The sequence below is a fragment of the Felis catus genome, chromosome E1 (assembly GCF_018350175.1).
Source record: "Felis catus isolate Fca126 chromosome E1, F.catus_Fca126_mat1.0, whole genome shotgun sequence".
Taxonomy (NCBI): Eukaryota; Metazoa; Chordata; class Mammalia; order Carnivora; family Felidae; genus Felis; species Felis catus.
Genome location: NC_058381.1, coordinates 37,027,271 through 37,053,682, shown reverse-complemented (window position 1 = coordinate 37,053,682; position 26,412 = coordinate 37,027,271). Strand labels below are relative to the sequence as shown.

At 44.0% G+C, this 26,412-nt stretch overlaps 1 protein-coding gene across 7 annotated transcripts in view; it reads right to left on the bottom strand.

Annotated features, from left to right (window-relative positions):
* SKAP1 (src kinase associated phosphoprotein 1) overlaps positions 1-26,412 on the bottom strand; it is a 281,290-nt gene that overhangs the window by 34,836 nt on the left and 220,042 nt on the right. For 6 of the 7 annotated variants that reach the window (XM_006940253.5, XM_045044377.1, XM_045044376.1 and 3 more), the window contains exons 5-9: positions 15,564-15,641; positions 14,376-14,459; positions 11,610-11,734; positions 8,517-8,580; positions 6,169-6,360 (exon numbers count right to left, since the gene is read on the bottom strand). In XM_006940253.5, the coding sequence (XP_006940315.1) occupies positions 6,169-6,360; positions 8,517-8,580; positions 11,610-11,734; positions 14,376-14,459; positions 15,564-15,641 (543 nt within the window). The remainder of the gene's footprint in view (positions 1-6,168; positions 6,361-8,516; positions 8,581-11,609; positions 11,735-14,375; positions 14,460-15,563; positions 15,642-26,412) is intronic. The other variant, XM_045044379.1, reaches the window with a different exon arrangement.

Below are 26,412 nucleotides of genomic sequence, written 5' to 3'. Positions count from 1 at the left end.
TGCTCACAAAAGAGGGTGGGTTAAACAGCTAGATTTCTCATTTTTTTTTTCCATCTGTAAGATGAACCTTTCATTTTAAAGAGATTATTTTGAAAAAAAATTTTCTTTAGGCTAAAGAGCTTGTTGAACTTCTTTATGAGAATATTAGTAGGCATTTTAGTATTACATCTACTGGAATACATCTTCATTTAAGAGAGAATTAAAATTTATGTGCTAGCTCAACTTTAAACAGTAATAGATTATAATGGTCCTTGCTCCTAACAGGGCATATGGGACCCCAACTTTACATAGGTTTTAAACAATTAACCTCTGAAGATTACTGTCCACTTATTACGTTAAATGCTCTACTTGATTCCCAAATATCTCATTTCAACTGGGAAAACAGTTGAGGAAGATTCTGTTAGTTGTGTGAACATGTAAGAGAACCATGGGGCATCACAAATGAGCATCAGTATCCAGAGAGTTGATTTCAATCAACAGTCTTGGCACAATGTCAGGGACACTAATGAGAGACTGAAAAGAACAGGACACTGACTCCACCGTGGAGGTGCAGAGAGGGGCTGGCTTCCCATGACACCTGGCTCCTTTCTGAAGCGCTGCTGTGACACCGGCTTAACTGAGAATAACATTAAAAAAATGACTAGATCAGAAAGAGGGAAACCACTTCCCCCAAACAAAGCAAGGTGACAGAAGCTTAAAAAATGCCAAGTGTATCAATGTGCAACCAGATGTCAAGGTGCTCTGGTGACAGACGCAAGAGAAATGCAGATAGACTCAGGGTATAAAGAGAACGTGCAGGAAAGTGGAAATAGAAACCACTCCACGGCATGCACAGATATGCTATAAATCTGTGGGTGTTATAGCACCTCTTCAGACAATGCGGAAAAAATGAGCAAGATGCTAATAACACACTTAATCCTCTGTTGTATAGTTGGTAATCTAAACTGTTACTTGAAAATATTTGCGTCCTATCTCTGTGGTATGGGTCTTGATGTACAAGATTTTAAATCCAATTTGCGCTAACAGCAGCACGTGGAATGCGCTGAATTTAATTCCACCAATAATAATTGAGCACCTACTAATTGGAGGAGAAAGACCTGAATATAAATCACCGTGGTAAAGGCTAAGACGGAGCTCAATTCCTGTTGAGTATCTGGGGGGGGGGGGGGATGTCACTAAGGAGACATGTTTTAAGCAGAATGCGTAGGGGGGCTTCATAGGGTGAACTCAGGGAGGATATTCCAGGTGAAAAACAAAACCAAACCAAAAAGTCAGCATGATTCTGGTGCTGGTCATGGTCATGATCATGGTCATGTTCTGGTTTTGGTGCTGGTCAAAGAGCCCTTGTGGCTAGGACCCAGTGTGCATAGGAGTGAGAGAGAACCCGGCCAGGAAGATTAGGCCTGATGATGGCGTTGATGCTTTGATGGAGTGTTGCTTTTCTTTGAAATTGAAAAATCCCTTCTTCATAAACTTTGTGGTTTATTTATTTATTAAAACAATTGCTTTAATATTTATTTATTTATTTATTTTTTTGACGGGGGCGGGGGAGGGACAGAGAGAGAGGGAGTCACAGAATCTGAAGCAGGCTCCAGGCTCTGAGCTGTCAGCACAGGGCCCAATGTGGGGCTTGAACTCATGAGCCGTGAGATCATGACCTGAGCTGAAGCTGGATGCTTAACATACTGAGCCACCCAGGTACCCTGGTTTTCTTTTTTTAAATGTTTATTAATTTATTTTGAGAAAGAGAGTGTGTAAGCAGGGGAGAGGCAGAGACAGAGAGGGAGGGGGAGAGAGAGGGAGACAGAGAGAGAGAGAGAGAGAGAGAGAGAGAGAGAGAGGGAGAGAAATAGAGAGCGAGAGAGAATTCCAGGCAGGCTCTGCACTTTCAGTGCAGAGCCCGATGCAGGGTTCAATCCCACAAACTATGAGATCATGACCTGAGCCAAAATCAAGAGCCAGATGCTCAACCAACTGAGCCACCCAGACACCCCTAAACTTTGTGTTTTTGGTGTCTGTTTCTTTTCCTTTCCTTTCCTTTCCTTTCCTTTCCTTTCCTTTCCTTTCCTTTCCTTTCCTTTCCTTTCCTTTCTCTTTTCTTTTCTTTTCTTTTCTTTTCTTTTCTTTTCTTTTCTTTTCTTTTCTTTTCTTTTTTCTTTCCTTAGACCCACTATCACCATTCCCTCTTCCTGTGGGTCTGGACAACAGTACAGGGGGAAAAAGAATTTCACAGAATGCTTGTTTTCATTTGACTTAAATTAAAAAAAAAAACACACCAGTTATATGCTTTATTATAAAGCAATCTGGTTTCTGGTTCTGTAATAACCCTCCCGGGCAGTGTGGGCAGCATTGGAATGCACACAGAAATTCCTAGGGAGAACTCTGTGTCTCTCTTCCCGTTTGCTCTCCTGAAAGCTCTCTGGAGAACAGAGTCAGATTCTGTTGTCACTGCAGCTGCTGTAAGGCCCCAGTTAAAGCTGTACAGTGGTCTCTGGCGTCTTGGTGGATCCCAGCTTTGAGGCCCCAGACAAAGTGAAACCTGATAAAAGTTGTCCTTTTATGGAATATTGAATCACAAAACTGGGCCTGTGCTAGCCTGTAAAATAATTGCAGGGAGGGGTGAGAGACGGCTCAGAAAAGCCTCCTGTCTCCCACACATCGCTTTAAAAGCATTTCTTTGTGGCGGGTCCCTACAGTTTAATCTACTGCAAATGAGATCTTAAAAATCAAGGGCCCCCATATGCTCAACACGGATGTTCAGAAATCCCACTGGATACCAACCTTGAAACCATATTACCCAGGACTAACATTTTTGTGGTCTTGGCCGAAAACCTCGAGTGCTCTGGTTTTCCCTCATGGGAAGGACGGTGCCAGCCACGTAGCAAATGCTAATTATCCCATGATCAATGTGATGTCGCACATTTAATTTGATGACCCATACATTATTCTGATTAGGAAAAAACATTTTTGTATTGACTTGGTATGTGTGATAAGCACTTTTCTCTCTACTAGGAAGCTCACTGAAATTATATTCTGGGAGGGAGACCTCACTTCCATGGTCTCCCCATAGAGACAAGGAGGCTTCTGTAGGCCCCAGCCCAAAGGTGAAGGAGGGGCAGAACCACCAATGCTAAGTATCTTCCGCAAAGCACATTTACCTGTTATAATGAGACGAATGTTAGGAGCCCAAGTCATTTGACTTCGGATGGGTATGCAGTGTTAGCACAGCCCCACGTTCCCGCTGGCCGTCCCTCCACCCAGCACCTGTCCTTGCAGTAAAAACGGGCCTGAGCAGAAGGTGCAGTCCACACGCCATCTGCTCAGGATTTTCAATTTCACCTGCTTCGTACGTATAGCTGAAAATGTCCAACTGGACTGTCTCAGGTTTGGTTGGCGGGGGTGGGGAACTAGCCATTCCTCAATTTTTCAAGGAGGTAACACTTCTTATTTACACGCCACCAAATTACTAGTAGCCAGCCTTTACTGAGTACTCACAGTATGCCAGGGCTCGGTTCTAAGTGCTTTATACACTACAGTTCCAGGCTTCTCACAGCCTTTCTCTATGATAGGTACTATTGTTATCCCCATTGTACAGGTGGGAAAATCACACACAGAGAGGGCTAATAACTTGCTCAAGGTCTCATAGCTAGCAGGTGGCTGAGCAGGTACATTATGACTTAGAGCCAGCACTTTTTCCTGCAGTATCTTGCTGTCTCTCACCTGCCGCTGCTTGGTAGATCTTGTGAGATGGAGCAGTGGGTAGGTAACGTCAGGCCCCCTCATTTTCCCTTTCACTTCCTCCAGGACTGGTAGTGTGGCACTTGTATAACGAACAGAAACTTCAGAGGCGACAAGCTGAGTGTGTGGATGGGAGGCTGGGTGATGGAGACTTGGGGCTCAAATATTCATATCATCATTCAGTGCCAATACAGCCCACCTCCAGTGCTGTCTCTAAAGACTGTGATGGATAGAGGCTTTCAGGAGAGAACCTGTTGGCTGGGTACAGGACCGTCCTTTGGAAACTTACAAAAGCAAGTAAGTTGCTCTGGCTCTCTGCAGTGTGGCTTCCTCATGTTCAAGGGACGGTCGTTGTGAGCAGAGGCTATGGCTTTCCTGGAGAAAGCAGACCAGTTGCCATGCTCTTGGAGCCCACCCCAACATCTGACCTGCCGTGAATTTTGGAGGAATGCCCTGGGACCCTCGGCAGTGCCGTGATGGCCACAGGTCGGAGTTAAGGAGGCAGGGGAAGAATGGTCTTTAAGAAGCCAATCACACACTCATCGATCCATCGTCTGGAGTACGGTGATGGTCTCAAACTCATCTCGTTTCCTGAGGCTCCTTCTCTTTCCTCTCCTTTGCTCTGAGCATCAGCCCCCTCCTCTCTGGCCTCTTTGAGAACTAAACGTAGTACATGAAAAGGCCCTTGTTTGCTTCCCACAAGGCTGAGTGGTTCAGTGAGGTTTTCCCAGAGCACTCTTCCACAGCTGTGACCCAGAGCGGAGTGTCACCCAGCTATTTCCCCCAGCCTGGACGGGAGTGGGTAGGCTATGAGCTCCTTAAGAAGATTCTGGCCAACTTGGGGAGTACATCTCCTTTTAGGGAGTGTTGTGAATTAGATCCATTTCTGCACCCTGCTGTTGCAATGGAGCAGCCTGTGAAAGGGAAGATTCTCAGAGGAGCTGTGTTTTAATGTAGCAATTTGATTCAATTTTCCACTCTATAAAATTACCCATCACTGCTCGTTGCTTTCTAACAGACACCTTCACTCTTAATTTAACAATCCTATCGAATTCTGCCAGGGAAATTGGAAAAATTTATCACCTGTGAAATTTTATTTTCCTTTGGTTGTATCTGTTTTTGTAAAACTTCATTAACGACAATGACTTGCTGAGGAAATTATCATTTTTTTTTTTTTTTTTTTAACTTCAGACACAAGAACTGGCTCGACCTCAACCAAGATATCATTTGCATAATAAAACACAACAAAAAGGCTGGGGAAGTCGGGGCTGGCAGAGGCTGGAAGTGTGAGCAGGCCCTCCCTGGAGGGTGGGGAGGTGGGTGAGGTCCCCAGCAGGAAGGAGCCTCGCAGCCACAGCCTTGCTCCTTGACTCAGGAAGCAGTGACGTGGCTCCCCACCCCCAACCCCCGCCCCCCCAGGGAAAAGGCGAATGCAGTGCTGACAGGATTGGACCCTCTTCTCAGGAAGCCTTGAAATGCCAGTTGCTTACTGACCGTGCTTTTTAGCAACCAGCCCTGTCTTCAGGGGCCCGAGTGTTAGATTCACCTTAGTTCCTAAGTTCATCTGGGATCGACGTTTCACTTGCTATAAATTTAGGCTTAACTTGAATTTCTCAGCAGAGCACTGAACTCCTGGCAAATTTCCACAGGAGCGATCTTTCTGAATGGACTTGAAGATTCAGCGTTCCTGTGGTCTAACTACCTCACAATTAAAAGGCTCAGGCTTCGGTTTTCCACAGTCTGACCCCCACTGTGCTCTGCGCTGTTCAACAGCTGCTGCCGCTCCCACAAGAAGTGGCTAGGCGGAAGCAGTGATGACTATACGTTTTTTGAGATGCCAGCTATCATGCCTTTGGAAGAAAAGAAATCTGTACCTGGGCTTGCTGTAATGGTGGGCAGAGGAAACAGGTTTATGTGTAAGAGATGCGATCTGACTTGTGGTATGTCTGAACTAGGTCCTCCTGTGTTGTGCTCCGTCAGGGTCTTCTCAGGTTATGCAGAAGGTTTGTCAGCACTGATCTATGTTCCTTCAGGCTTCTGATATCCCCTTCATCATTTTGAGACGACTTTACCTTACTCTCACATTTACACAGACAAGAAGTTGAGACTAGAGAGTTTTGATGACCCAGCTCAAGATCCAGAGCAAGCCAACGGAGGCCAACGTGAGCATTGTTGACTCTTTAACCTCGCTGCCGTGTGTGATAAGCTACTTCACGTTGCAATGGTGAAAGACACTCCCGGATCACTTCATCCTGCTCCCAGAGCTAGGGAGAGCCTCTGGACTGGGGATCATGGAGGCGCCACTGAAGCTTCCTTGTACTCTTTTCTTCAGAGATTTGGCTTCCTTGGGAGGGTTCAAACTTATATTCTTCCACCAGGTCAAGAATTTCTAAAACTAATGGAAGATAACCAGAAGATAAAATTTCTCACCTGGCAAGACTTCATAAATATCTTCTTCCTCCTCCTTTGTGGGCTCTTTTAGCCCCACACTCCCAGGCAAGATGACGGGTCTGCACTGGGAACTGGAATTCGGGGAGTCAAGGCCATCAATATCGTCATACATCTCTTCTTCTTCCTCCTTTTCCTCCTCCTCTTCATATGGAATGGTTAAGGAGCTCAGATCTGCCAGGGCAGAGATGATAATGAATCAAGACGGGGAGAAAAAGAAAAGAATAAGGCAGGGAAGGAAAGAGGGAGGGAGGAGGAAGAGGAGGAGGAGGAGGAGGGATGAGAATAAAATATGTCAAAGGAAAATGAAACACCAGGTTAAGTGCTGTTATTTCTAATGTGGGCCTCGGTGGCAGGAAATCTACAGAAAAGGCCAGACTAGCACCGTGTCAGGTTTAAACCGTCAACATAAATCCTTCCTTGCAATAAAACTTGATCAGGATGAAGCAGCTCTGAAAAGTAGGAGTGTGCGACTGAGCGCATGAGGCGAAGGGAAGAAAATAGGCCAGAAGAGGAAATGCCAGCGTGCTGCACACTGTTTGCCAAGTAGAAAACTGGAAGGGTGAGTGATGGCCTGTGCTTGTCCAGGGGGCACGGAGCTGTGGGGACTATGGCAGCTTCCACAGGGTAGCCGGGCTGCCAGAAGCTCATCTCCTCCATGATCTCACAAGATCAGAGTGTCAGACAAGTTTGTTTATGAAGAGGAAAAACAGGAAAAAGTGGAAGGAGAGGAGAAAGGGAGATACAGAAAAATGGAACAGTAATGCGAGACCAAATAGAACGGCTGAGCTGTGTTGGTTACCATGCCCTTCTGCAACCGCACAGTCTGGCTGACCTCAAAGTGGGTCATCGCACAGAGGATGTTGAGCCGTTGCGGCACTGGGGAGCACAGGGCAGGAGAAGGAGATTGGTTTTTTATTTTAATGGGGAACTGGGAAGGTTCGTGCTCTGATGTCTGGGACAGAATGCTCTCTGAAACCCTGCTGAGGGGCCTCTGCAGGATGGGCGAGTGCCGTCAGGGTACCCTGGGGAAGAAAGGATGGAGAGACATCTAACGTTCATTTCAAAACACTATAAAGCTGTTTGGCTTGATTAGGCATTTAATAAAGATTTTGCAACAATTTTCATCTGAATTCTGGTGCCACCTCATTTGAGGAAGGGATCAAAGACACATTTGTGGCTTAAACCATATGTTATTATTTTGTTTGTTTTAAAATAAAATGGAATGAATAATTTCTTCAATGTGGGATTCTGAAAGTACCACAGGGTACAGCTCAATAAAGCTGCTTTGAGTTTTATTGAGGCTTACACACTTAGGGGTATATTACACGCATAAATCCAAGGCACCTAGATGAGAGTGTACCCTGTAGTCTCGCCATCAATGTTCATGTTTGCCTAGTTCCAGTCTATTATACGTGACGCTCTTGGTAGATGCAATAGTTTGTTTTTGTGATAGCAAAGGCATAAACCGAGTAAAATAGGCAATTCTTGTAATTAAAGCTCTGGTGCTTCCTTCTTTTTCTCCACAATAAAATCTCACAGCGGAATAAAAAACAGAGACGAAAAGGCTCGGTGTTTTTGGGTTGATGTGCTCCTCCTTAGGTCTTGGCCCATGTATAAAGTTGGTGTTTCTGCCTTTCTGCAGCGGCAGAGTCTTGCCATGATGGCATATCGTGGGTTATCTGATGCCAAGTGACAGACTCAAGTCGGCTACCTCTACCTGTCAGGCCACTCTGGACTAGACTTCCAGGGCCACTGGCACCGCTGTGACTGCAGGTCGGCCAGCAGAGGGCACTCTAAGAGTGGTCATTTAACATCTTCAGGCAGGAGGACTTCCCATCCCAAAGCAAGGAACGTTTTATTGTGGTTTGGGAAAGAACAATTTGTTTCTAATGTCCAATGGCCATGAAGGCCACTTCGATGAGAGTAGCTTTCTACTTCTTACTAAGTTTAAAACGAGAAGATTTGGGACCTAAATTGCGTCTAGGCAACTTTATGTTTGATATCACAACTTTCCTTTCCAGAATATAAGGGGTTAGAAGACACCTAATTGAGCTAAGCTGGTTTTCAAAATCTCTTTGTCTAGTGGGTACGGATATTACAGAGGTCATCTCCATGTTGATTCATACTTGAATCAACTTGAATCAACTCCACGTTGATTCATTACTTTCTGATTCATACGTGGTACTATTTGTTGTTATAACATAAGGCTGGTAGAAGGGAGAACAAGCAGATAAGAAGTACAGATTGAAGGCTGTGGATTATATTTATGCAATATAACTTCAACTGCAAATCCACTTAAGTATTGTTTCTGTAGTAATGATACTTACCCTTTAACAAGAAACTTATTTGATCCACCCAGTCTCTGGCCTCAGCTGGATTAGCAGCTGTAAACTAAAGAAAAATTAGGGAATTAATTTATTACCTTCACGAATTCATAAAATTTCCATGAATCCCATAGGGAGGTTCAAAGAGGAGAGCCTTGTGAGTTAAGTTGCGGAGTCAAGTTGAAAGCTCAAGACTCTCTGCTTAACTATTTAGAAAAAAGACCAAAATCTTACTCAGAGTGATATTTCCCTTCAGCAATTCTGTATACCCAATGTGGACTACTATTTGAGTCCGGGCATTCATGTTCATGTGCATTCATTCGATTATCCATGCATTCGTCAGACATTACTTTGAGAAACGTTTACAGGAAAAAAAGAAAAAGCAAAACAAAATTCCTGACTGCAAAGAACAATGCATCGGTTAGGGAGACAATATACACACTTGAGATGGGAACACTACAAAGAATGTTCATCTGGTAACAGATAGATGCTGAGAGAGCAAAGGAGCACTTACTGTCACCTGGAGTAAGCCAGAGAAGCTTGTTGAAGTAATACTGTTTTGGTTGGATTTTACTTATTTATTTATTTTAATGTTTTTTTTTTTATGTTTATTTATTTTCGAGAGAGACAGAGAATGGATGGGGGAGGGGCAGAGAGAGAGGGAGACACAGAATCCGAAGCAGGCTCCAGGCTCTGAGCTGTCAGCACAGAGCCTGATGTGGGGCTCAAGCTCGTGAATTGGGAGATCATGACCCGAGCACAAGTCAGACGCTCAACCGACTGAGCCACTCAGGTGCCCCTGTTTTGGTTGGATTTTAAAAGAGTTGGCAGAAACTGCCTGCTGGAGGGAACCATGTGCAGCGGATTAGGAATGAGTCCACTGTGTATGGGGGAAGGAAGGCAGATCAGTTTGACTGGAGGACAGTGACAGGTGATGCCGGAGTGCTGCGGGGTCAGGGAGGAGTTGATGAGAGGGCTCTGAGTACTAGGAGTTCAACCTAAAATGCAGGCAATAGGAAACCACCGTAAATTCTAGCAAAAGGAGCAGGAGATTCTTTCAATAGTTGTGGGTAGGAGGGGTTTGAACAGGGAGGAATGGGAGACAGAAGACCAGCTAGAAGGCTATTTAACTAGTCCTCTGGGGGAGGTGATGAGGACGGCCATTGTGATGGCTGTGGGAATAAGTAAGAAGGCAAAGATCCAAAAGATATCGTAGAGGAAGAATCCACAGACCATGGTAATGACTTGGGTTCAATGGGCCAAAGAAAAGAAGTAAACAAACTCTACATTCTGATTCACAAAACCAGCCAGTCAAGCAGCAAGCCTTAGTAATTTTTTATTTTAAATGAATCAACTTGAAGTGACTGTTCCTGAAAAACATTTTTATCATCTGGCCATTAGGGTAAGACAAAGATATGTGCTGTGTAAGAAACCTAGATTCCCGCTTAATACTTATTAATGGACATTGTCATTCTTGATTTCTTAAAAACTCATTTCCATAAAAAATATCTAAGGAAATTGATTTAGACTTGTCATATAAATTTTTATCTGGAGGAGGCACCATCAATACTGAATAATAAAAATAACTTAGAAACATACCAAGTATATTCATCTATTACGTACATATCTATAAAGGATTCTCTAGCAAAGTTTAGTGTTAAGATAAAAAATTTGCGGGGGTGGGGGGCGCCTGCGTGGCTCAGTCAGTTAAGCGTCAGACTTCGGCTCAGGTCATGATCTCGCGGTCTGTGAGTTTGAGCCCCGCGTCGGGCTCTGTGCTGACAGCTCAGAGCCTGGAGCCTGCTTGGAATTCTGTGTCTCCCTCTCTCTCTCCCCCACTCGTGCTCTGTCTCTCTCTGTCTCTCAAAAATAAATAAACATTAAATAAATAAATAAAAATTTGAAATTGCATATTGAAGACCTAGGTTGTTTTATCAAAACGAGAGTTAAGATACTGTAGAAACATAAAACGATGGGTACTGAGAGCCATCTGAAGAGTCAAAGGCTTACTTTGACTCTTAACCTTAATATTAACCTTAATATTAACCTTAGCATAGCTTTTCTCGTTTTCCATAAGTTAGCTAAAGAATGGTTTTAGTGGGGTGCCTGGGTGGCTCAGTTGGTTAAGCGGCCGACTTCAGCTCAGGTCATGATCTCGTGGTCCGTGAGTTTGAGCCCTTCATCGGGCTCTGTGCTGACCGCTCGGAGCCTGGAGCCTGCTTCGGATTCTGTGTCTCCCTCTCTCTGACCCTCCCCTGTTCATGCTCTGTCTCTCTCTGTCTCAAAAATAAAGGTTAAAAAAAATTGTTTCAGTAAAATCGTGATAAGATAAAAATTACTAACAACCAGGAAACGATATTTGTACACATACACACACATGTAAAAATATATTTTTGGTGAAAATCATGACATTCCCTTATTCGGCGCTTTTTATTCCTTTAGTTAAATCCACTACTTATTATATTACCTACTATATCATATCAAATATATAAAAATGAACGCAATGAAGAATCAGCCTTTCCCACCCCAGAGCAGGTCCTCTAGTCCCTCCAGTTATCACTGTTACTACTCACTAATCATTGTCACCAACATCTTAGAAATCCTTCCAGAGATACGCAGTGTGTCTACACACAGGAAGATTATTTTGGATAGCGAGATGAATATGGGAAAATAACTTATTTTTCACTCTACAGACAGATTTTTCTCTTTCTGGATGTCATGGAAGGAAGTGAAGATAATCAGGGAACGAGTAAAGAGAATGGGAATTAAAGCGGTGAAGTTGGAGATGATGAATGAGGAACTGGGTTGTGGGCTGCAACAGACAAGACTCTCACCTATGGAGTGAGACCAGGAAGGGGAGGGGTGAGGAGGTGGAAGCCAACCAAAGGCGGTATCTAGGACGAGAGTGACAACACAGAGCAGGAGGGAGGGCACCACATGGCACAGGTGAAGACATGTCAAGAAAGAAGGTCCTGGTAAGAGGTGAGCAGGTAATGAAGAAAGGATGGAACCCAGCATAGCACCCCCAGCTCGCACACAAACGTGGAGCGAAACTACAAAGCAGTGAGGACCAACCGTCTCCTCGGCTCATCCTACCTCATAGCTGCGCCTGTCCTGGGAGGTCAGTTCAAAGCAGGATTCTTTCTTGGAATCTTTTCGCAGGTGCGGGGCCATCCGGACACTGTAGTCCTTAATGAGAAAGGTCCCTTTGGGCTGCTTGCCTGCAAGACAGGAAAACCCCCTGTGTCCCTAGAGAAGATGCGACCAAGGGAAGGCGTCCTCTCTGGTATGTAAGCTAAAAGCACAGCAACAGCTGTTCTGTCCCCGAGGAGCCACGATAGTCAAGGAAAGGTCATTAAGGAGGCTCAGGAAGGGGCTACTATGACAGTGAGGCAGAGATCACCGCCAAGCTGGGGAAATGCAACATGAAAGGTTATTTTGCCAAAAGAGGACAACGGAGATGGAGAATTTATTACAATGTTAAGAGATCTATAACAACAGAAAGGAGGAATTATTACAGCAGGGAGAGTGTGGCTGTAAACGTGAGGCTCTTGAAGGCTGTTACAGAACCCTGCAGCGTTATTGCTGTCAGGGCCAGCAGAGCTCACATTTGAGGGGAAGGGACAGCAGCTCAGGGGGCATTACGAGTTCCCGGGGTCCCCTCCTATGCCCTGTGTGGTATTTGGGCTAGACCGCTCTCTACCTCCTGCTGGTGCGGAGGGAATTCATGCGAGAGGGAGAATGATTAAAACTCAGTATTTTGTCCCCCTTCCCAGAGGTCAAATTGGGAAGTGGCATTGGGTGATGAGGAAGGAGGGAAAGGACCCTAAGGGAGGGAAAGGAGAGACCACCCTGGCTGTCACTCTCTTTCTAAAACATAAAATACTAGGAACGGGAAAAGACGGGGTGGTTCCCAATGATTTTGTGCCCTCCTGGTGTAGTTCAGGCGGAACATACAGAGGAGTGGAACCACAGTGCCTGGGTGATGATTTGTGTCCCGTTATCATGTGGAATGAATTGCTGAATACATGCTTTTGGAGGCTGATGGTGATAAGGTGGCAGTGGGATGACAATATTAGGAAAAGAAAAGAAAACAAAAGAAAAGAAAAGAAAAGAAAAGACTCCATCCTTACCTGGTTGAGCTAAAGGAAATACACACAAACACTCACTACGTCCTGAGAAAATGTCTTGGGCACAATAAGAAGTAACTGGCGAGAAGGGAGCCATGCAACAGTGCTTTCTGACACCGGAATCTTTTTTGTTAAAGTATCTCTCCTTGTTCTAACTGGCCACTAAAATGTTTTGTTGTTTCTTTGGTCACCAGGTTTTATTTCAGCCTGACGGCAAAATGGTCCATAAAAGTCTCCAAGTCTCTCCCTCTCCCGCTCTCTCACCTTGAGTATAGAGGATTCGGGATGAATGAACGTGACACCTGGTTTTATATCCAGATATGCCAACCACTTATTTAAATGCAGCTGGCATGAAGAAGAGTTTTACAATGATATACATGGTATATTAGTTTTAAGGTTTAAAATAAGAAAATTGCCCCTGGCGGGCTTGTATATGCCTAGAATTCAGGGAACAGATTGTGGTTGCTGGCTCGGATGGTGGTCTGGGCGTCGGAAGGACGCTGGGGGTGTGTTACTCAGGTTTTGAGCTATGCTGCTAAGATCGCCACGCAGGGCTTCACACTTCACCCCTACGTGGGAAAGTCTCTGGGGAATATAAAAGGGCGAACCCAAGACGAAGCCAGCGATAACCTGAGGCAGGCAGAGAGGCAGCGTGAGCCGCTGGCCTTGAAGCCCAAGCACAAATCTTAAAGATGCCAGGTCACCTGGCAAAGGTGCTGTTCTTGATGCCAAAGGCACGGCAAGTCCAAAGGCAATTGGGTAGACATCTGATTATTCCCAAGACTGGATATCTAGGCATTGGGAGATGCCTCCCCCTGGGAAAGAAGGAAGAGAAGAGAAACGGGGAGTGACTGGAAGGAAAAGGAAGGGTGTACTCTGAATCACTGGCCTCTGTGCCGAGGTGGCAGAGCCCAAGGAAAGTCCCCACAAGGCCTGATGCTTTGCAGGAGGGTATCCCCTCTTTGCAGGTTTGTGTTCACTGACAGTGATCATTTTTAGGCTTTGTTGAGTTGTCGCTGTCTCCGGTTTATGCTTATATCCTCTGTTTCTTCTCGTGAACTTAGTGACTGTGCTAAGCACGGATGGGAGGCCTTCTCGGGAGAGCGTTGAGTGGTGTGCTTGATTGACTCAATGGTGGCTCATTAAGAAGCTGCCTCTGGCCTGAGTCAACACTTCACTGCTGCTGCCATCTGGCTGGAGGGTGTCTCCTGGGCACAGCAGCCATTTGGGTCTCAACACTCCACGGCTCTAGGGATGTCCACGGGACTACTTCCCAGCATTCCATAGGATGAAGTTGAAAGCATAATCTTCGAGAGTCTGGACCCAAGGGTTCTGTTTCTGGGCCATTGGCAAGCTGTTTAAATCTTTCTCACAAGTTTTCCCCCCAGTATTTTAACTATATTATTAATATCCATAAAGAGTTTGAGATTCTTTAAAAAAAATACCAAAGTGTTCAACCTTGATAATATTGTGTTATTAGTCATAATAAAAGACAACCTTTTGACATGCTGACCACACCGTCCTAGTGTTTGAAGTGAAAATAATTTCTAAATTGGCATCTGAGTTTTTGGTGACGGACAAGGTATTACTTAACAGCCTCTTTCAGTCTCCCAAGCATGTCCCTTTATGGGTGTTAGTTAAGGACTGCTATCTTGAGATCTAAGTGCTTGAGAATTTACGAAGTGCTTGCATCCAGGAGTGAGCTGCTGCTGTGCAGATGAAGAACACTTACTTTTCTCGTTAGCATAGTAGTAGAAGAGGCCTCTGCTGATGACACACCATCGTTTCTGCCATTCCGATCCAAAGAAACTATGATCTAAACGGAACAGCAGTAAGGGGACATAAATTCAGGTAACTACAACCACTGAAGAGTCCGTAAAGTCCAACAACACACAGTCCAGTGTGTTATTGTTTTATTTCCTAGGTTAATGGACTGTAAAACCCTCCCTTTCACTCCCGCAGGTTATCCCATATTGACTCAGAGTCCAGAGGGCTCGCTCCGTTAAAGGTCCAGATTCTACACGGGGTTTGCCTGTTCTGACCTCTCACAGCTGTCTCGCTATTTATCTTCCTTGATATCTTTCAGGTTCTAATCTCATCCAGTGCTTTTCAAATTCTCTATGATCCCTTTATGCGGTGCCTTTTAGCAAACCAAACTGATGCTCAGGCCATGGGCACAGGAAAGGCTTTCCTTGTACTAAAGCCAATTTACTTTTTGAGTGCTAAACTTGGGACCCCGGGCCTAGGATGGCGGTATCTATTCTCATCCAGTGAGCGATGGGGTCAAGAGGTTGGGTTCCTCTGAAACTTGAAACTGGGCTGCTTCACACAGGATATAAAATGATACTCTTGGCAACGGTTTTGCTCTATGGGAGCACACTGAGAGATGAGAACAAGAATATCATCGGCAATTCATTCAACAAGGATTTATTAAGCACCTGTTGTGTACCAGGTGAGCAAAGCAGAACCAGTTCCTATTCTGACGAAACTCACAATCTGCTGAAGATTTGGGAGGCGCTGGACTGCACCAGACTTCTCTCTTGCCTTCCTTTTGGTCTCCCAGCTCCTGAGCACAGAATTGGGCATAGAGACAGCACTTTCTTTCTTTTTTTTTTTTTTTTAATTTTTTTTTCAACGTTTATTTATTTTTGGGACAGAGAGAGACAGAGCATGAATGGGGGAGGGGCAGAGAGAGAGGGAGACACAGAATCGGAAACAGGCTCCAGGCTCCGAGCCATCAGCCCAGAGCCCGACGCGGGGCTCGAACTCACGGACTGCGAGATCGTGACCTGGCTGAAGTCGGACGCTTAACCGACTGCGCCACCCAGGCGCCCCGAGACAGCACTTTCTACATTAGTCCTTTTTCCTCATTTCCCTTCCCTTCCTGGACTGTTCTGAGACCTGTGGGTCTGATCAGTACCTTTGCTTTTCTTCTCCAAGTATCCCTGCTTGATGATGTTATCCAGCTCTTGAGCTCCTCTTGTGATGTCTTCCACTCCTGAAAGGAACAACGGCAAAAATGCTTTGTTGAAACCTGGCAGAGTTTTCATTTATTTAGGCAACTTTAGATAATCTACATTAATGAAGGGGGTGCAGAAGGGCAATTGCTTAAGCACAGCACAAAATAAGATAATTTTTATATGATTGGGGAAAAAGAGTAAATTTTCTTTCTCCCTCATTATATCTAATGCTAAAACCACTTACAATGATCTAAACATACATTAGTTTGTGCAAGGGGAGGTAGCCTAAATATGTACTGATTGGCAAGAAAAGGACTCCAGAGAATTAAGAATTGGCAGGGGAGATAAGCTCCAAATTGGATAACCACACTGAGATCATCAAAAGTCAAATGAATAGCTACAAGCAGAGAGACGCTTTAGTGAGTGATAGAGTTCACCATAGACGCAGCCACCTCCGTGAGAGCAATAAACACACACTCACTCTTAAAACACACACACACACACACACACACACACACACACCCCAAAACACAAAGCCACCTAGTGAACATAAATTTTATTAAGTTCACCCAAAGAAGGGCTATGCAAGCTGAACTGACAATAGCCACCAAATCCTGGTTTTGTCCAAGTATGGGAAAGAGCCTAACAATGGTAGAAGCCTTTACCAAGAGAAGACTCTGGAATTGACATCAGCCTCTAATCGTATGCTGCTAACATCCTTGACTTTCAATTAGCCTTGTTAGGTACAAATTTATTGAGAAGTCAAGATCCTCATCCATCTTTCACCACTAAGATGTATACTTATTTTATAGAAGAGAGGAGTAAAGGACAAAAAAAGAAGGGATTTACTCCTTAAAAAATCAAATGAGGGGCGCCTGGGTGGTGCAGTCGGTTAAGCGTCCGACTTCAGCCAGGTCATGATCTCGCGGTCCGTGAGTTCGAGCCCCGCGTCGGGCTCTGGGCTGATGGCTCAGAGCCTGGAGCCTGTTTCCGATTCTGTGTCTCCCTCTCTCTCTGCCCCTCCCCCGTTCATGCTCTGTCTCTCTCTGTCCCAAAAATAAATAAACGTTAAAAAAAAATTAAAAAAATCAAATGAAACAAGAACGCAAAAAATTCTTAAAAAAATATGGGTCCATATTTCTTTTTTTTTTTTAAGTTTATTTATTTTTTTGGTAATCTCTACACCCAATGTGGGGCTCGAACTCATGGCCCCAAGATCAAGAGTTGCATGCTCTTCCCACTGAGCCAGTCAGGTGTCCCCAAGTCCATATTTCTTAATTAGGAGAAATAAGGAGAGTGGGCTGGCAGGATCCTAATGTTTATTGTTTTTAGTCTCCAAAACCAAAGCTCCTTTGGTTTCCCTTAAAAGATTTAGAAAGCAAAACAAAATACAAACCAACTGAAGGGACAACCACATAGGAATCAACTGGGTCACCTATACAATATCTTGAGACTTTTGGGTGAAGTAATTTTTTTTTTCAATTACACGATTGTTTTTTGAAATTTTCAATAACTAACATTTATTCAGTGGTGGCTATGAGCTGGCAGTTTACTTCTTGCTTAAAATATTTCTTGTTTAAAAATAACTTAAGAATTTTTTTATTTTAGAGAGAGAGAGAGAGAGAGAGAGCGAGCACGAGCATGTGTGTGAGCAGAGGGGGGGCAGAGGGAGGGAGAGAGAAAGAGAGAGAGAGAGACAGAGAGAGACAGAGAGACAGAGAATCTCCAGCAGGCTCCACACTCAATGTGGAGCCTGACGTGGGACTCGATCTCATGACCCTGGGGTTATGACCTGAGCCGACATCAAGAGTTGGACACTCAACTGACTGAGCCATCCAGAAGCCCCTAAAAATAACATTTTAAGACAATTTAAAATGCAACTAAGATTACCTTTTGCTTCTAAGTTGTTTTGAACTTAGTTTTAAACAGAGATCTGAAGGGCTTTTCTTTTTTAGTGTGTCTAAGTGCCTGATTCTTTCTATTTGTCCTTATTGTCAACTTCCTTGTTCATGGATTATTTTCATTTGTGTGCTCTACGGTTAGCGAACTCTGTGGCTGCTATAAATCCTCCCAGATGGGTCTCAGGGTGCACACGTGAGATGAAGAGCAGCAAAGGGAAGTTCATTTGTCTAGGACCCTTTCATTTCTCCCACCCTTCTGAAAATTCTAATACCTCTCTAGAAATGCTCTCCAAGAAAATAGAAACTGATCTTATGGAGGGTGGAGTGGCCGGGTTGAGGGCCTGATATGGTTGAGAAGGTCCTTTGCAGGAGAGCCTATCCTCTCTGCAGCACTATCAAAAATTGCTCCTAGAGGCCTAAAAATTAAATGAAAGACACGGGAGATGAGAAAAACAGGATCCCCTAAGCTTGGAGTTTCTATTTCTTCTTGCAGTTTTTTTCTTTTCTTTTCTTTTTCTTGTTTTAAGGTCTTGTTAAACTTAGAGACACAGATTCTAGTTAGAGATGCCGAGAGTCTGAATCATAAAAGACATGTTAAACGTTCTATTAGAATTCAAACCTCCTTTTTTAATGCAAATCTAAATGCCATTTTATGGAACATCTATAATTATGAAAATGGGAAGACATTGCCTCGTGTGCGGGGAGAGTCTGTGAGTATGAATATTACATTAATGTGCCCACACCAGCTCACTGATCCTGCTGGCAGGAGCATAAAAAATGCTTGAGTGAAACTTTTATTTAGATGTTAAGACTCCAGGCCCCAGCGGGGTGACAGAGACAGTCCCTGCGAGTTGCCATCAGAAAGAGAGCTTGAATTGAATTACCCAGGGGGGAAGGAAGTAGTGATGAGCACTGCTTCGCTTATTTAATTTCATTTACTTTCAGTACATTATCAGCATGAGGCTTTTCTCTCCCCACCAACCGAAACCCAAGAATGCCACCACCAAGAAAACAAAGACATAATGCCGCAGAGACGTTTGAACCTCGAGTCACTAATTCTAGGAAACTAGGGTCAGTACCATCACCGCCTTCTCTCTGAAAAGAGTCACACTCAGTTTGCTGAAACTGGGCAAAAAGGGAGCTGCTGACTTTTCTCTCTTGGTCATTCACCAACAGATTCTGAAGAGCTAGAGATATGGTATTTTATGTGCTGGGTTTTTGCGAGACGTGTTATGTTGCTTTCTTATTAGAGGGAATCTGTACTGAGGAACTCTCTTCCCTGGTTTCCCTTATGGGCAGTGGAAAAAATGGGATGAAGCGAAGGTGAAGTTTGAAATGGCTATGGAAAACACTTAGGAAATCAAATCAAAGCAATCTCTATTCTAGCGATTGTCTTCTGCGTGCAAGGCACTGTGTGGGGAGTCTAATAACAGAATTGTTCTCAGTGTAAGTTGACACTGAGCTCCATTTCATTAGCTCCATGATCTATCAGATAAATCCAGACAACCAAGATGGGAAGCCATTGTGGCAATCAAGCTGTCTCCTACTTCGGTGTCAGCTCAGTGTCCTACTGATCAAGAACCAGTGATCTTGAGGATGCATCACGTTGGCCATGGTCCCGGGGTGATGAAGTAGGAGGAGCCTTGTATGCCTGAATCCACACCTACTGGCAAATGAACAGGTCTGCAGAGCTACTTAATGCCTAATGGGAAGCATGTAAATGCTTTGTAGGATGATAATAAAAACAGGAAGAAGCCACAAATAATTGCATGGGTTGCTATTTTAAGGCCCAAACATTTATATGTAAGTACACAATTTTTAAAAATAATCGAGCCTTTTTGTCCATTACCTGAAAAAAAGATATCACCATCTTAATGAAAAAATAGAAATGATTTAGATTTATTGGGAAGAAATGGCCTTCTTGGACAAACCTAAGGGTGCATCACAGTGTATCAGCACAAAACAGAATTACATTCGTGTCATCATCTCTCTCTACCACTGCACTTAACTAAATCTCCCAGAATAGCCCGTATAAAGAAAAGATTCACTTAGCTGAAGGATGTGGGGCCATAAAGATAAGATCAGCAGAGAAGGTGTTACCTAGAAGTGATGGCCACCCAACTTTCGTGGCAGATGAAGATAAAAGAAATTCTCGGACATCTTTCTCTCCTCATCCAGATTCCTTTAAACCCTTGTATCCCACCCATGCTCAACTCTGCAATAAAACACGACGGACTAGGATTCCGTCTCTCAGCACTAAACATGACTCTTCAGTCAGCTATGGACAGCAACAACAATGGGGACCCTTTGAGTGTGATACATTTCCATAAAGCAGTCAATAAAAAAGACATGGGAGCTTATGTGAGTCACGGCTTATTTAATCAGCTGCGTTCTAGCCCACTGAGAAAAGAGAATTGGAGAAATCACTTGGCAACACCACAGCACAAGGCTAACAGTACAAGAGGCCATGCAATCTCGTTGCAAAAAGGTCACAACCCCTGCAGAACCAGGCAGGTGCCCGTGAACTTCCCTTAGAGGCAGCTGGCTGGTTTCTTGCTAAGCCAACCTGAAATGAAAATCGATGATTAAGAAAAAAAAAAAGTTTTTTATGTTTATTTTTGAGAGAGAGAGATAGAGTGTGAGCGAGGGAGAGGCAGAGAGAGAGGGAGACATGGGATCCAAAGCAGGCTCCAGGCTCTGAGCGGTCAGCACAGAGCCCGATGTGGGGCTTGAACTCACGAACCACAAGATCATGACCTAAGCTGAAGTCGGATGCTCAACCGACTGAGCCACCCAGGTGCCCCAAATCAATGATTTAAAAAAATACATCTTTTGTTCAACTACCACCCCCCCCCCCTTTAAACTATGGACTTCTCCCATTGTCCCTTTTCCTTTTAACCCAAGTTCTTTCCAATTGTTTGGAAAAAGGGACCAAACTCCAGCCTAGAGACTGAGAGCTACCAGGGGTGAATTTCAGGCAGGGTGAAGTTTATCAGGTTCCTCCATTAAAGTACCTGTGATAAGGGCCCCAGGGGATTGGGTGGATGAGGTTGGAGAAAATCTAATATTTGGAGGTGGGGGATGAACTATGTTCCATCTGGTCATAGATGGTCTAGATGGTTCCATCTGGTCTAGATGGCTGGTGGGTGACAAACACACAGTTCACAATGCCTCAAATGTACAAAAGGGGAAGAGAGTATTGCAGGGAGGGTGAGGGTAGTATTCTCCTGGCTGGTGGTCGCTGGTCCTAAATCTCCTTTGTAGTTGGTTTCTGTGGCCTTTGTAAAATAAGTTCATTACAGTTTTCCCTCAGCCTCTTGAACGTCTGGGCTGCTTTTTTGCCTTTTTTTCTCAGTTTTCGGGAGCCAGTCAGTAAGTCACAGTTAGTAAGTGACAATAAGCCAGTCAGTAAGTGACAGTCAGTCTGAGGTGTCAGGCGTGTTCAACTTCGAAGCATGACACTAACAGGGAAGTTGGTTTCGAAGACTCTTCCTCTCCCTTAGTCTCTTGGGACAGCCTCACAGAATTCTCTAACTTCCGTGGTTCTATTCGCTACCCGCCTCAGTTGACACCTTCACACTTTCCTGTCATTTGCTTCACTTATTAAGGAATTTACACCAACACATGTAACACACGTGAGGTGAAAAATTCTAAATCATGAATAATAATCGACTTCGGATCGGGAAGTTTCAGAGATGCAGAAAGACCGCTCAGACGGCTTTAATTTCGTGGAGGAATAACTGGGATGCAGAGGAGAGGAAGAGGAGGGGACTCAAAGTACTTGGTCAAACTCTTCAACAAGCTGTGGCAGAAGAAGCTAGAAAACAAAACAAGGGGAATTAGAGCGAGACTGAAGGTCTAGCCGTAAGCAAAAGGAGACAACATTCGGGAGATCTTGATGGACTCTTGTCGGCCCTCAAACTTTTTAAGGTCTTAAAAAAGATCTGTTAATCCAGGTTACTGGATCTGGCAATCCAGACCAGACTGTAAAAATCTGTGGAAGAAACCTTGTTATCCTGAGGATAAAGAAGATTCATGAGAGGTTCTAGGCCAATAAGTAGTACTAAGAACAAAGGCAGATAATTGATGAGCGGAAAAATTAAAACTAGGGGCGCCGGGATGGCACAGTCCGTTAAGCATCTGATTCTTTTTTTTTTTTTTTTAATTTTTTTTTTTTTTAACGTTTATTTATTTTTGGGACAGAGAGAGACAGAGCATGAACGGGGGAGGGGCAGAGAGAGGAGGAGACACAGAATCGGAAACAGGCTCCAGGCTCCAGCCATCAGCCCAGAGCCCGACGCGGGGCTCGAACCCACAGACCGCGAGATCGTGACCTGGCTGAAGTCGGACGCCTAACCGACTGCGCCACCCAGGCGCCCCAAGCACCTGATTCTTGATCTCGGCTCCGGTCATGATCTCAGTTTGTGAGTTCGAGCCCTCACATTGGGCTCTGTGCTGATGGTGCAGAGCCTGCTTGGGATTCTGTCTCTCCTTCTCTCTGACCCTCCCCCGCTTGTGCTCGCTCTCTTTCAAAAATAGGGGCACTCGGGTGGCTCAGTCAGTTAAGCATCCAACTTCAGCTCAGGTCATGATCTCCCGGTTTGTGAGTTCGAGCCCCGCGTCGGGCTCTGTGCTGACAGCTCAGAGCCTGGAGCTTGCTTCAGATTCTGTGTTTCCCTCTCTCTCTCTCTGCCCCGACCCCACTCACACTCTGTCTCTCTCTCAAAGCTAAATAAATGTTTAAAGAAAAATTAAAAAAAATAAATAAAACGAAAAAAATAATTAAAACTAATGTGTTTTAATGAAAAAACCAAATAAACTTTTAATCTACATTTTATAAAGCATGTTTATATCTCATTTGAGCTTCACAACAGTCTGTGAGGTCTGTATTATTATTAGTTCTTTAATAGCACTCTTTATGAGTGCTCTTTATTATCACTTTACAGACCAGGAAATCTTTTTAAAATTTCTAAAATCTTAAAAAAAAAATTTTTTTTAAACATTTATTTGTTATTGAGAGATGCAGAGAGACAGAGCATGAACAGGGGAGGGGCAGAGAGAGGAGGAGACACAGAATCTGAAACAGGCTCCAGGCTCTGAGCTGTCAGCACAGAGTCCGATGCGGGGCTCGAACTCACAAACCGAGAGATCATGACCTGAGCCGAAGTTGGATGCTTAACTGACTGAGCCACACAGGTGCCCCAGGAAACTGAGTCTTAGTGAAATTACTGACCTTGCTGAAGCCTGCTCAGTTGGAACAGCCCACGCACCTTCCACCACCCTGAGCCTGAGTTGAGGAGACGCACTCAGGGTGGCTGAGGAAAGACAGGGTCTGCCAGCCTCACTCTCCCACAAAAGCCCCCATTTAAGTACAGAAAAAGAAGCAGACAAGTGTGTGGTTATTCTAATACTTGATGTCAAAAAATTATTACTGTTTTTACAAATATTTTTTAAAAAATATAGTTTATTGTCAAGTTAGCTAACATACAGTGTATACAGTGTGCTCTTGGCTTTGGGAGTAGATTCCCATGATTCATCGCTTACATACAACACCCAGTGCTCCTCCGAACAAGTGCCCTCCTCAATGCTCATCACCCATTTTCCCCTCTCCCCCATGCCCCCCATCCACCTTCAGTTTGTTCTATTTAAGAGTCTCTTACGGTTTTTCTCCCTCTCTGCTTGAAATTATTTTTTTCCCCTTCCTTTCCCCCACGGTCTTCTGTTAGGTTTCTCAAATTCTACACATGAGTGAAAACATGATATCTGTCTTTCTCTGACTGACTTATTTCAACTAGCATAAATATCCTCCAGTTCCATCCATGTTGTTGCAAATGACAAGACTTCATTCTTTCTCATTGCCAAGTAGTATTCCATTGTATATATAAACTGCATCTTCTTTATCCATGTAGGGACCTCATCAAGATAAAAACCTTCTGCACAGCAAAGGAAACAATCAACAAAACTAAAAGGCAACCGATAGAATGGGAGAAGATATTTGCAAATGACATATCAGATAAAGGACTAGTATCCAGACTCTATAAAGAACTTACCAAACTCAACACCCCCCAAAATTGTTTTAAGATACTATATTTATTTAACTTTTTTAATGTACTGGCTGACCAATCTATGGAATTGCTTTCCAGGGCAGATCTGTGTAAAATCCAAGAAGTCAATAGATACACAGTACAGAGCACAATAAGAGAACATACGAGAATACAATAAAAGGATACACGGGTAAAGAAAATACAAGAGGAAGCCACCTGAAGCTCTCACAAATGGTGCTTGGTCACCAAGGTCTGGAAGATGTCTTTTGATGCAAGAGTGGTATCTAGAGGAATGGTATCCAGTGTAGGGCTCACGCAGGAATCTTGAACGTGATGTATTTACTCTTTAAGGAAGAGGACTTGGTTTAAAGAGAAAGAAGATTTAGAAAAATGTTTATTTTTGAGAGACTGCAAGTGGGGGAAGGGCAGAGAGAGGGGGACAGAGCCTGATGTGGGGCTCGAACTCACGAACCACGAGATCATGACCTGGGCTGAAGTCGGATGCTCAACCGACTGAGCCACCCAGGTGCCCCAGGAGTAAGATTTTTAAGCCAAATACCCCAAGTTGGTTCCTTTTCACAAAACATTCCATCAACAATGCCACGCTACAAGGTAACATATGGAAACTATGACGACTCATGGAGGATGAAGAACCTTCTTACTTCTACAAAGAGGCACCACACTAATCGTCGGAGGGGCCTGTGGTCTTAGGGGATGCTCCTCTTCCATGTCTTCATGTTCAGTGGGATTTTACTTGTAAGAAGTGAAAGAATTAGAAAAAAGCCCTTCCAACTCCAGGTATGCTAACTTCAACACACTATTTCTAGCATCTAAATAAATGGTAATAGTAATCAGCAGCATCTTCTAAGTGTACATATTTCACTTTAAAAAATATGCTTTTTTAACGTTTGTTCATTCTTGAGAGACAGAGCATGGGGGGTGGGTGGGGCAGAGAGAGAGAGAGAGAGAGAGGAAGACTCAGAATCCGAAGCAGGCTCCAGGCTCCGAGCTGTCAGCATAGAGCCCAATGCGGGGCTCGAACCACAAATTGTGAGATCATGACCTGAGCCGAAGTTGCTGCTTAACCGACTGAGCCACCCAGGCGCCCCTACATATTTCACTTTAAAGAATGACTCACTCCATATAATAATCCACTAAGTCTCAATCATTGAATCATGACACATTGGTGTTTTTGATCAATTGCAGGTGTTAATCTACAGGGCAGAGATTTCAAATAATTCCCTTTTAGAATAAGAATGGATTCAAAGTTTTTCTTACTAATATCATTCATCTGCATTCTGATATGCTTTCTTAAGGGAAAAAGCCAATCGAAAAATAATTTATAGCTTATCTTTTTTTTTTTTTAATTTTTTTTTCAACGTTTATTTATTTTTGGGACAGAGAGAGACAGAGCATGAACGGGGGAGGGGCAGAGAGAGAGGGAGACACAGAATCGGAAACAGGCTCCAGGCTCCGAGCCGTCAGCCCAGAGCCTGACGCGGGGCTCGAACTCCCGGACCGCGAGATCGTGACCTGGCTGAAGTCGGACGCTTAACCGACTGCGCCACCCAGGCGCCCCATAGCTTATCTTACTTATGCTACAATCTATGGTACTAAATACATCAGATGCACTATTACAATGGTGGGAATCAAGAGCTCCCCCAGTGCTTTATCTCCTTGAGAAAATCGTGTTTCTTCAAAATCACGGGTGTTCCATGGAAGTGGGCCGAGCATATAAATGTGGGTGGACATGTGTCGTGCTGGGAAAAAGGCTGAGAAGTCATGCGATCTCCACACAAATTGTTTAAACTCAGAAAGTCTCTTGTGTCTTCTGATTTTGTTCATTATGCGTACCTGTAACCCAGCACCCTCAGCTTTATTTTTATCCTAGGAATCCTAGAACCACAAAGATCCAAGCTACCTGAAGTCTCTTTAGTAGCCAAACCACAGTAACTGGCAATCATACAAAGTGAGAATCCTCATACAAATCCAGGCAGCAAGGCTTCAAATGGCCTTGCGACTCTAATAAGTAGGTAGAGAGGATGGAAAATGCCAAATCATCTTTTTTTTTTAAAATTTTTTTTAACGTTTATTTATTTTTTGAGACAGAGAGAGACAGAGCATGAACAGGGGAGGGGCAGAGAGAGGAGGAGACACAGAATCTGAAACAGGCTCCAGGCTCTGAGCTGTCAGCACAGAGTCTGACGCGGGGCTCGAACTCAGGGACCATGAGATCATGACCTGAGCCGAAATCGGACGCTTAACCGACCAAGCCACCCAGGCGCCCCATGCCAAATCATCTTTTTACAAAACTTTGAAGGATCACTGTATTCCCTCCTTGTCCTGAGTCAGGTCACCATTAGGTAGATATGTGTCATTTAAAAGCATATCTATAAAGTGAATGACAAAATATCGTTTCTAAATCTATTTATTTACTACTCCGCTGGGCTGTGATAAGAACACGGGGGAAAGAAAAGAAAAAAGAAAAGAGCCTTGCCTAGGTTTGGAAGAATTTTTTTTTAAATTTTAAATTGGTTTACCTTCTATTTGTCTACCATACTGTGGCCAGAAATCATTTTTCTGAAACACAGAAGTGGTCATGTCACCTTCCTGCTTAAAGCTAATGGTTCCCCATTACTTATAGGGAACCATTATAGGGTGGTATCGAATATCACCGATCCCTTATAGGATGAACATCAAACTCTCCAGCATACAAAAACTTTAAAATATTTGGTCTCACCTATTGTCCAGTTTAGTTTTCTTCTAAGCCCCATACCTCCCAACGCTCCAGCAACAGTAAGTAACAAACTGCCGTCTGGAACATGCCATGTACTGTACACTACAGAACTTTGCTCATGTTTTTC